At 40.6% G+C, this 12,103-nt stretch overlaps 1 protein-coding gene across 1 annotated transcript; it reads left to right on the top strand.

The window, feature by feature from the left end:
- The first annotated feature begins 826 nt into the window (after positions 1–826).
- LOC113190488 (uncharacterized) lies at positions 827–11,491 on the top strand. Its single transcript, XM_026399811.1, has 7 exons — positions 827–913; positions 5,434–5,522; positions 6,291–6,417; positions 7,622–7,696; positions 8,511–8,593; positions 9,589–10,567; positions 10,736–11,491. Exons 2-7 carry the CDS (start codon positions 5,493–5,495, stop codon positions 11,440–11,442), a joined length of 2,001 nt encoding a protein of 666 aa, XP_026255596.1. The 5' UTR covers positions 827–913; positions 5,434–5,492; the 3' UTR covers positions 11,443–11,491.
- Positions 11,492–12,103: the final 612 nt, after the last annotated feature.

Below are 12,103 nucleotides of genomic sequence, written 5' to 3'. Positions count from 1 at the left end.
TTTGCTGAATAAATGAAGACTGCCTGATCTATCCAAATGGGAGGCCCCGGATCATCTGCTAAGACCTGAATAATAAAAATATATTTGAAGAAGAAACAACTCAAGGTTCCTAAATATATATATAACTTTGAAAAGTAAAGCAATAGACAGGGTTTAGCAGGGTATCCAGATAAGGAAATAGTGTATGGAGGGCATTGACCATTCCATTGACTGACAGATTTGCCAATGTGATATCATTTGAAGGGCTCTAGGGACGTGGGGGGCGGGGTTCCGGCCTATTCCGCCGTCCCCACCCCCGCGGGGGCCCGTCCCGCTGTACCCGCCCAGGGCCGCGTTCTAACAGCCTGTGACCCCTCCTTGCTTCTGCCCTCGCGTCCCTCGGCGAGCCGACGTCAGGGGCCCTTCCCCGTGCACGCGGGAATACACCAGAATCCCGGCCTTATCAGGTTCAATTGGTCTGAGGCCAGAGGCAGCGAGCCCCCTCGCGTGCCCCGCCCGAGGCCAGGCGGAGGTGACGTCAGCGACCCCGCTCCCTTTTCTTGACGCAATCTCCGCGCGACCCGGATCCTTCCGGCTTCCCCAGTTTGGGGGACGTCCAGGTCGGGGTCAGTTCCACGGAGGAAGGTGGAAGGAGTTGTTGCAGGGCCGAGTTGGCCTAGGCAGCGAAGGGACCTCGGCGCAAAGGCTGGTCCTCAGCCAGCATCCAGCGGGGCCGAGAGGGCGGTCGTGCTGTGGGCCCGGGAAGTGACGTGAGCCTGCGTCCCGGGTATTTCAGCTGCTGCCGTCCTCTCCAGTAGCTCCCTTTGTAAATTTTATTTTTCGAAAAAAAAAAAAAGGACTTTCCGCTGTTAGAGTCGTGTTGACGTCGCGGTGTCCTCCCGCCTCTTGGACCTGGCGACTGCTGCGAGTCGGGGTGAGCCCTGCGAGAAAACTGGTTCGGGGCTGAGGCTGTAGCTGGGTGGCGAAGCGCTTGCTCAGGTCCAGAGCGTGGGTTCCACGCCAGGCCCCGGGCGCGAGGTGGCGAAGTTTCCTGAGGACCTATTTCCCCTCTCTTAGGCAATTCAGTGTTTCAGATGAGAGTGTGCCGCCTTTGCGCATCAGATAGTTACCTTTTCATACTCTACTTTGTTAGAAAGATGAAGGTACTTTCTTAGGTGCCGAAGGTGTGCCTAGTTTTGTATGTGAACACGAACGTTTGTAGAACACAAGCCTTTTTATAAACAAAACCACGAATTTACAGGCATTCCCTTCATCCGAATTTCCTAAGGCTGTACATCCATCCCCACAGAATTTAAGAACCGTGCCTCCAGTAAGGAAGGAGGCTTTATTGCACTAGGAATAGTTTATCTTTGACAAGATAGTTGGACTAAAAGTACATAAACAAATATAATAAGAAACCTTGGATTTTAGATTCAACAATATCCAAAACCGAACAATGTGACTAAATTAACATTTGATTGAGTAGATATTAGACAATACTATGAATATTAATTTTCTTTTTATGGATTTGTGTGTGATGAGGATTGAACCCAGGGTCTGGTGCATGCATTTTACCAATGAGATACTCACCCAGCCCACTCACTATTCATTTTCTTGAATAAAAAAACTACTATTGTGGATTTAATCCCTTTTTTTAGGAGATGCATTACCAAGTATTTAATGTTCCAATATCATCATGTTTACAGTTTATTTTCAACAAGCTTTCTTTCAAATACAATAAAATGTGTGTGGGGAAAAAGAAAACATGAAAAAAATGCTAAAAATTAGTGGACCTATTTGTTATGATTTAGATATGAGGTGTTCCCCCAAAAGCCCATGTCTGAGACAATGCAAGAAAATTCACAAGTGAAATGACTGGGCTATGAAAGCCTTAAATCAAGTCAGTGAATGGTGGTGATAAGTAGGCAGGTAGGGTAGGCTGGAAGCTATAGTAGGTAATTGGTAGCATGTCTTTTGGGTCTGTATTTTGTCCCTGGTAAGCAGAGCTCTCTCTGTTTCCTGATTGCCATGACTTGAGCTGCTTTCTTCTTCCACACCCTTCTGCTGTGGTGCTCTGCCTCACCTTGTGCCAAAGCAGCAGAGTCAGCCACCTATGGACTGAGACCTCTGAAACCATGAGCACCAAATAAACTTTTACTCCTCCACATATTTCTTTTCGGATCTTTTGATCATAGTGGCGAAAAGCTGACACAAACACTACTATAGTGTGTGCATAACATAGTTATGTTCAAATGACCTATTAGTAGCTTCACATTTTTTTCCAAAGAAAAATGTGGGGGAAATATACTTCGTCCTTTATAATAAACTGGTGAATGTGTTTCCCTGAATTCTGTGAGAGGCTTAAGCAAATTAATTGAACTTGAGTAGGGGTTTTTGGGAACCCTGATTATAGCTAGTAAGAAGCACAGGCAATTAAAGGTGTTGGGGTGGGGGTGGGCAGAGGGTGTTGCTCAACGGTTGAGTGCTTGCCTAGCATGCAGGAGGCTCTGAGTTCAATCCCCAGTACCAAAAATAAATTTAGTATATAGATAAGTAAAGGCAGTTTTAGGGACTGAGCCCTCAACCTGTGGGATTTAATACTATCTCCAGGTAGACAGTGTCAGAACTGAATTGAATTGGAGGACTGTTGCAGAAAGAATTATTTGCTGTGTGAGGAATATTCCAACACATCTGGTTTCAGAAGTGATCTGTGTTGTGAGAGTATTTGGAGAAGAAATTGAATTTGGGTTGGTTGGTGTTTCTTATACATGTACACAGTCCGCTCTTCATTTCTGGACCAGAAAGCCTAGACACTCAATAAGACTTCTCCCTGATTAGATCAAGTCCACTAGGATATTTTTTCCATTGATAAACAAAACTAACTCACTGGGGACTTTAATTACATTTACATAATCCCTGCACATTTACCATATTTCTGTTAGAAACAGGTTAGAGGGTTAGCTAACATAAGGGGATTATCCAGGAGGGTGTCTACCAGAAGGTGGAGATCACTGGGTCATATAATTGTGCCTCCTGGGGAATGCGTCCCAAATAGGGGCAGAAATCTCCAAAGTGTTCTATGTTACTGGGATTGGAAGCAAAATTTCTGTCAATAGAGCCATTTCTACCCTTATTCATCAATCTTGGGCCCATGTAATCTGGTTGTGGGGGAGACAGTACCACATAAGACTCTAATTCAAAGCACTGTGTCCTATGAGACAGAATGCCACCCTTTCTTAAAGTTGTCTCACAGCAGGCCCTGCAGCTGAGTTTTCGGGAAGGCATTCCCTCTCTCATTTAGATCAGCTACTTCTCAATAATGGGGTATGTGTTGATTAGTTGATTGCAGAGACTACTCCCATTGTTGCACTAATCTGCACTGGAATGGTTTCCCTAGCCAGTGCCATGTGAGTGCTGTCACTGTGGCTAAAGTATTTTGTGAGCCCATGGATGGTGGTGCCACCTGAAGTGTAAGCAGCAGAGAGTTGATGTGCCCTTGTGATGTTGATGTCTAAGTGCTACACACTTGATTTCTGCTGCTCTGGGTTTTGACTTTTGCCATTGGAATAGAGGAACTCTATGTGCATTTCAATGATAGTATCAGTACATGAATATCTGGCATAAATTTTTTTGTTATCTCCATAAAGAGAGTATTGTCTTCTGGATCATCAACATAGATTAGGGTAAGGGTGGGAGGGGTGTGGAAATCAGCTGGCAAATTCAGTAGAACTTTCTTGTTTCTAGGATCCCTTCTGTCACATTATGCCAGGGAAGTTCTGGCATGTCAGCCTCACTAACTGTAGGTCATCCTTGAATCCAAGTTTTAGTCGCCTAGCTAATTTAGCTGTTAAAGTCGTACCCAGGGCAACCCCTCTTGGGGTCCTCCTCCTGCCCCTGCAGGAGTTGTTTCTATCCTCACACTTAAATAAGTACTATTCCTTTAAAAAAAAAAAAAAAGGTCGCACTGAGGCAAGAGGTTTGCAAGCTTGAGGCCAACCTTAACCACGTAGGAAGACCCTAAGCAACTTAGACCCTGTCTCAAAAAATAAAAGGGGCTGAGGTTGTGGCTCAGGAGTTAAACACCCCTGGGTTCAATCCCCAGTACAAAAACAAACAAACAAATAAATAAATATACAATTCTAGGGCTCAGGATTAGCTCAGTGGTATTAGAGTGCTTGCCTAGCATGTGTGAGGCCCTGAGTACCATCTCCAGCACTGCAAGGAAAAAAATAAAGAAATAAATTTTAATTCTTTTCCATCATACTAGCTTCATATAAAATGAACATTAACACATGTGATGAGTCAGTACATTGTGGTGCTCTAGACATTGCAGGTCTAGACCAACTTCTAATCGTCCTGGAATGTGACAGCAACCTCAAGAGATCAGGACCACTTTAGCTACAGTTGGGCCCTAGTTCACCACTTCCTAAATGGGTGATATGGAACAAATCCTTTTATTGTTTGAATCTAGTTTTTTTCTAGCATTAAATAGGGATTTGATATCTACGGTGAAGGGTTGGAAAGATGCATAAGTCAGTCTGTCTCCCCTGTGCCCTTGCGCGCGCGTGCTCTCTCTCTCTCTCCACACACACACACACACACACGTGTGTGTGTGTGTGTTTGTATACTGACCTCCTAGTGTAAATGCATACTTTCTGGTCCTCAGTAAATGATAGTGGGTGTTATTAATACTTATGTTAACAGGTTACACTGTATTTAGTGGCTTTCTTTATATCATCTGTGGCGAGTAAGCCAATGTCTGATGACAAATGATGAAATACTGCTCTATAAGGAAGAATGGAGATTTCCCTTATCCTCCAAGATTCATAAGCTGCCTGAAGTGGTCTTGGCATCTAGGAAAACAGCGTTCCAGAAAACTTTGCCTTCAGCCTCACAGAATGATGGTTATTGATTGGCCCCTGACCAGTCCTGTTAATGTTCTTTTATAGAGATTCTGCTTTATATCCACCTTGTGTAACAGAGCCCATTGGCCCAGGCCTGAGCAGCCACACCACCCAGCTTTTTATGTTTTGTTTTTTTGGAGATGTCAAAGTGGGCTAGATAATACTGTTATGCAGATGAGCCCCCTGGTGTATGTGCTGCATGATATCCTTGAGAATTTTCATCATGGATAAATGAAGACAATTTCTCTGAATTTAAGTTTGCTTACCTGTAAAATGAACTATCGTAGTTTTTGTAATGGGCGGTACTACTCACCATCCCTTTTTCTAGCTCTAGGTGAGACAGGACTGTTCTAGCATTCTATGATAGTAGTACACATATGAGAGAGAGAGGGAGGGAGGGAGGGAGGGAGGGAAAGAAAGAAAGAAAGAGAGAGAGCTTTTCAAATGTGCAGGATTACATGGCAGTTTCATGCTAGGATGGAATGGCTTCTAGGCATGTAAGTGTAGGAATTAGGGTAGTACCAGTTCTCATGCCTTCTTTCTTTTCCAGGAGCAGTTCTTTTCAGGGATCCATTCAGCCTACTTGAAGAAAAGATAAAAGCAGAAAAGATGGCAGACTGCCTGATAAACTATTACCAGGTATGCAGAAACTGTCCAACAGAATGACATGCTTGCCTCCACCAGGCACATTTTCTTCTAGACAGACTTATCTCCACAACTATTTAAAGTCAGTAGAGCCTCAATCAACTAAGTCCCCAGATGAATTTATGGGAATGGAGTCTTCTTATCAATGAGGTGTTATCTGAAAATCATCCCAATATTTCAGTAATTACTAAGCAATGATGACACTAATGGTGACAAGGATATGGTGTGATTCTTCTTTTGCCAAGTACTCTGCCAGATGTTAAGAAAGAAAAAAGTGTCCTTTTCCATAAAAGACTATTCATTTGTCCTGTTTATCAAGCATATGATAGGAGTATACTTTAATAGAAGGAAATAAGGGCCTGGGGATGTGGCTCAAGTGGTAGCACGCTCACCTGGCATGCGTGCGGCCCGGGTTCGATCCTCAGCACCACATACAAACAAAGATGTTGTGTCCACCGAAAAACTAAAAAAAAAATATTAAAAAAAAATAGAAGGAAATAAGAGAAGAGCTTCTAGTCTAAGTGTGGTGAGATAAATTCATTTTTCAGTAGAGCCATAAAAGCCATATGATTCAGGAGATGGGCAGTAAGTGCATGTGGATAGAGAAAGAGTTCCTGGGACCACTGAACCTTGCAATAGACAGTGAAAACCATCAGATCCTTGCATAGACCTTGGCCTCACTTCCTCGTTCTGTAGTCAACATTGATAGAGATATTAGTATTGTAACTTATTACTCAGGCTGCCATGTGTTTAACAATTTAGGACTTGGTGACCTTTGAGGATGTGGCTGTGAACTTCACTCAAGAAGAGTGGATTTTATTGGATCAAACTCACAGAGACCTATACAGAGATGTGATGCTGGAGAACTACCAGAACCTGGTCTCGTTAGGTAAGTCTGCCATCATTCCTTGTAGCTCTTAGGGAAGAAGTGGATGTTCTGTCCTTAAAGTACTGCACAATCAGTGATCTCAACACCAAATACATTGGGAAACAATAGGAACATAGTCTTTACCCTAATTCAGTGGTCCCCCTTTATCCATGGGGGATATGTCTCAAGATCCCCAGTGGAGTTCTGAAACCAAACTCATACAAATTCAAAATAATATTTTAAGATGTAACAGTGAAAGTAGCATGCATTTCTTTTTCCTTCTTCACAGTTTCACAGGTTGAAGATTCCTTCTTATGTAGATATTAGAAACCTTAGCATATGATATTTTTTCTTTTCCTTATTAAGCCATGATCTTTCAACTTTTAGATTAAATGGAGCACTGTGGCTTCTCTTTGGCATGTTCAAATTGTCATCATAATTACAGTCTGCTTTGGGTCCGTTATTATTAGGTAAGACAAGGGTTATTTACACAAAAGCACTGCTACACTGTGACAGTCAACTTGATAAGTGAGATGGCTTCTTAAAGACTAATGGGCAGGAAGCATACAAAGTATGGCTGTGATGGATAAAGGGATAATTCATATCCCATGGATAGGACAGAATAGAATATTGTGAGCTTTCATAAGCTACTCAGAACATTGTGTGATTTAAAACTTCCAAATTGTTTATTTTTGGAATTTACTACTTAATCATCCATAAATATTAAGTTAGTTGATGGGAGGTAACTAAAACTGCAGAAAGCAAAACCATGGTCTAACATGGTGGCTCTCAAAATGTGGTCCAAGATGAACAAATCACTGTGATCCTGTTAGAAATGTAAATTATCAGTCTCTTCCTTTGACATACTGAATCAGAAATTCCAGATAGATCCCTGTCAGTGCATGTTAGCAAGCCACCCATTTGTATCTGATGCATTATAATTTGTGATTCCTGGTATAGTTTTTCCCCAGAAGAACAAGGATCTTTTTGTTTCACTTTACTTTCTATTTGATTCAGTATTAGTGTTTTGTTTGTTAGCATTGATTTGGGTCTTCAGAATTCCAAGATAACTAATCATTTTTGGGTACAGAAAGAGGTGATACTTGCATACTTCACTCTTTTGAAATAATTCTTCTGCTTTCATTAGAAACAGTATGATTAGAACTATACTGTTTTATCATCTGTTGCATGAACCTATTTCATGAATATCTTTCCCCATGTACAGGATGTGAACCCACCAAACCCAGTCTCATCTCATGGTTAGAACAAGAAGAGGATATGCAGACCGGAGATCTCCAAGGTGAGTGAGTCTGGAGGGCAACTGTGATCAAGGAGAAGCTTATTGAGTTTGGAAGGATCATGAAACTTTTTAAGATGTATTTGATTTAAGAAGGTTCAGGACATTACTCTGAGAAGGTAAAAAATCTCAGCTTCTCATACTCTGTCTACTCAGAGTTTCCTGTGATCTCCAAAATGAACTGTTGTCTTTTTTTTAAATCACTTTTTCATTTGTTCTTTGTCTAGATCTTTTCTTCTTTTCATGCCTGATAATATTATTCTTGTTTACCATCAGTTCTAATTTTTAAAGAATCAGTTTATAATAAACTATTTAAGACTATGATCCACAACTTTACTGTTGCCAAATTTGATCTAGTTAAAATGCTCAAACTTTGCTTTTTTCCCCCCATATTTTTTTCCTTTATCTTTTTGTTGTTGTTGTTGTTTGGTTTGTTTGGTTGGTTGGTTTGTTCTTTTGGCTCTAGGGATTGAACCCAGGAATGCAAGGCAAGTGCTGTACTGGTTTCCAACACCAGCCCACTTTTTTTATACCATGTTTAATTTGAAAACAAATACAGTGGCTGGGCATGGTGGCACACAGGGCTGAGGCAGGAGGATCACAAGTTCAAAGCCAGCCTCAGCAACTTAGCAAAACCCTGTCTCTAAATAAAATATAAAAAGGGCTAGGGATGTGGCTCCAATCCCTGGTACCAAAAAAAAAAAAAAAGAAGAAGAAAGAATGATAAAACAAATACATATAAGCCCTATCATTTTTAATTTCTACAATCTACCATTTCTTTCTCCAAATCTTAAATTTGTCTTCTGATCATATTTAGAATGGAAAATGCACGTTAGCACTGAAGAGGCAGCATTTCAGCAGAATATTTTGAAGGAACGAATTTCCAGTGGGATACAAATGGTAAGATTAATAAAAGATGTTGTTGTTTTCCACACTCAGAGAAGATGTGAATTCTGTTATAGATAGTAACATTCATCCAAGTGGGAGGGAAGCAATATGTCAGGAGAAATACTTTGAATATAATATCAATTTTGAGTATAATATCAATAGTATCCCAAACTATTGTGAAGCCAGTTCCTTCAGGGATCCCACAAGTACACAGTCCCACATATCTTGGAATTCTGGACATGGGAGTTTTTAAAGCAATTATCTTAATCTTTTTAACATTAGAATAGATATCACAGGATTTTAGTCCTATTGTTCCTTCATTGAGTACTATAGAACTCACATGGCAATAACTATATGAAAGAATGAAAATGATGAAATTTATAATAACCCTCTAAATACGTTCTTTATTCATCATTCAACCATTTGTCAATAGGGAGAAGGTTGCAGTATTGGTGAATCCTCATTTATCATACTTGAAAAAGGTGGGGAATTCTCTTATAGAAAATCTGTATCAATGAGGCTTGTTTTTTTGTTTCCATGGTGCTGGGAATCAAACCAAGACCTTGAGCTAGGCAAGCACTCTACCACTGAGCTGCATCCCTGGCCCAAGAGATGCTTGAGAGAAATAACATTTACCCTAGCAGAGAAAATGTCTCTAAAGGGATCCTGAGATCCTGAATGTGATGAATTTAGGATACCCTAATCCAAGCTCAAAAAACCTGGAGCTTCAGAGTTCTTAGAAGTACACTTTCCCACATATAATGTTTGGGTACTGAGATTCTTAAAAGAATTTTATGAAAATGTACAGGAATTATCCTAAGACTAAAACAGATGGTTCAGAATCCTTGCAGTATTCCTTCATTCAATTTGAGAGAAGTTCACAGAGTATGAATTCTATACATGTAATAAAAACAGTAAGAATCAATTATGTTTTATTTTTGCTTTCAGATAGGTAAAATCCATTTCATTTGAAAAAAAATCTTTAACCATATTTCATCCCTTATCAGCAGACGGGAATCCAAAGTGCAGGGGAACTCTGTAATTATCTGCAATATGGAGAAATCTTCAGTGAACACTCATATTTCAAGACACACATGAAGATTCAAAATTCAAGGAACCCTTGTGACTCTAATCAGTATGGAAGGTATTTTCCTACTACTCACAAAACCTCTACTGAACAGACACTCTCTGTGTTGAGTCAGTGTGAAAGAGCTTTTAGCCTGACTCCAAATGACGTTTACCAGAAAACCATCACACAAGACAAATCCTTTGAATGCAATGACTATGCCTTCCTCAATCAGCCATACTTTCAGGCTCATTTGAGAAATCACAATGGAGAAAAACTCTTTGAATTGAAGCAGTATGCAGGAGATTTTACATTTCCCACAAGTGGAACTGTGCCTATTCAAATGTATACCATAAAAGCCTATGAGTGTAAAGTTTGTGGGAAAGTATTTGGATATTCTTCAAACCTAAATAGTCACATGCGAACCCACACTGGGGAAAAACCCTATGAATGTAAGGTTTGTGGAAAAGTATTTGGTTATTCTTCAAATCTTAACAGTCACATGCGAACCCACACAGGGGAGAAACTCTATGAATGTAAGGAATGTAGGAAGTCCTTCACTACTTCTTCAAGCCTAACTGAACATTTCAGAATTCATACTGGAGAGAAACCCTATAAATGTAAAGAATGTGGAAAAGCCTTCACTAAACGCTCAGGCCTTACCACACACGTACAAACACACACTGGAGAGAAGCCCTATGTATGTAAGGCATGTGGGAAAGCCTTTACTGCCGCTTCAAACCTAACTGAACATTTAAGAATTCATACTGGAGAGAAACCCTATCAATGTGAGGAATGCGGTAAAGCCTTCCATGCTTCTTCCTACCTGCGTAAACATGTAAGAACTCACACTGGAGAGAAGCCCTATGAATGTGAAAAATGCGGGAAAGCCTTCCATGCTTCCTCATACTTACGGAAACATGTAAGAACTCACACTGGAGAGAGACCTTATCAATGTAGAGAATGTGGGAAAGCCTACAAAAGGTGTTACTTGCTAACTGAACATTTAAAAACTCACACGGTGGAGAAGCCCTTTGAATGTAAGTTATGTGGAAAATCCTTTAGAAGTTCTGCCTGCCGTAATAAACACATTCGAATTCATACTGGAGTAAAACCTTATAAATGTAAATACTGTGGGAAAGCTTTCACTGTTTCCTCAAGTCTAGCTGAACATGTAAGAACTCACACTGGAGAGAGGCCCTATGAATGTAAGGAATGTGGGAAAGCCTTCACAACTTCTTCATGTCTCATTGTGCACATAAGAACCCACACTGGAGAGAAACCTTATGAATGTAAGGAATGTGGGAAAGCCTACAAAAGGTGTTATCTGCTGACTGAACATGTAAAAACTCACACAGGGGAAAAGCCCTTTCAATGTAAGGTATGTGGAAAGTTTTTTGGAAATTCCTCATGTCTTAATAAGCACATTCGAATTCATACTGGAATAAAACCATATAAATGTAAGTATTGTGGGAAAGCCTTCACCGTTTCTTCAAGCCTAGCTGAACATGTAAGAACTCACACAGGGGAGAAACCCTATGAATGTAAGGAATGTGGGAAATCCTTCACTACATCCTCAAACCTATATCACCATGTAAGAATTCACACTAGGGAGAAGCCCTGTAAATATCAGGAATCTGAGAACACCTATAATAGGCTTTATTTGCTAACAGAACATTTAATAACTCAAACTGAACAGAAACCCTTTGAATGGAAGGAATGCCGAAAATCCTTTAGGAGTTCTTCACGTCTTAATCATCACACTGGAATTTTTACTGATGAAAAACCTTATTAATGTGAAGAATGTGGAACAGCCCTCAATTATGCCAGTTTATTTCAAAGGATTGAAAGACCTCTATTCTCAAGATGCCCCATGAATTTAAGAATTGTGTTAGAATCATTGGAATCTGATCATGATGCAGTATTGTGAGAACTCATCCTGGAGCCATATAATGTAACAAACATGAAAATCGTAATTCTCAGGGACCTATTAAATATATAGGCTCTTCCAGTGGAGAGAAAACACTGTTGATGTATGATATGTGGAAAAGTTGTAATTGTTAAATACTTTGATGTTCATTTGACCTCACAGTGGAGAAAAACTTTATTGTCTTGGCTGGGCACAAGATCACGAGCCACTCACAGCTTTGTAGATTCAAACAGCAATTCTTTATTCCCGAACTCACACCAGCCTCTACACACTTTCTGGGGAAATCCAAGTTCTGCCTGCTGCACAATTCACATCCCAAATACTTTCTCAATTCCATGAGAGCTCAACGGGAACTCAGGCAGCAGGAACGCCCTATTCCCAGCAGCAATAACCTTAAACCTGCAACTTCCCTAAACCCAGATTATCTTAAACCAGGATACTTCCTAAAACCTGCAGGATACACCTTAAACCTGGATCCACCCTGGTCCTTGAGCAGGGTCACCTTTCTCAAAGACACATGCAATAT

Source organism: Urocitellus parryii, chromosome 3, assembly GCF_045843805.1.
Source record: "Urocitellus parryii isolate mUroPar1 chromosome 3, mUroPar1.hap1, whole genome shotgun sequence".
Taxonomy (NCBI): domain Eukaryota; kingdom Metazoa; phylum Chordata; class Mammalia; order Rodentia; family Sciuridae; genus Urocitellus; species Urocitellus parryii.
The sequence above is the reverse complement of the archived record's forward strand: the minus strand, read 5'-3'. Positions and strand labels throughout refer to the sequence as shown.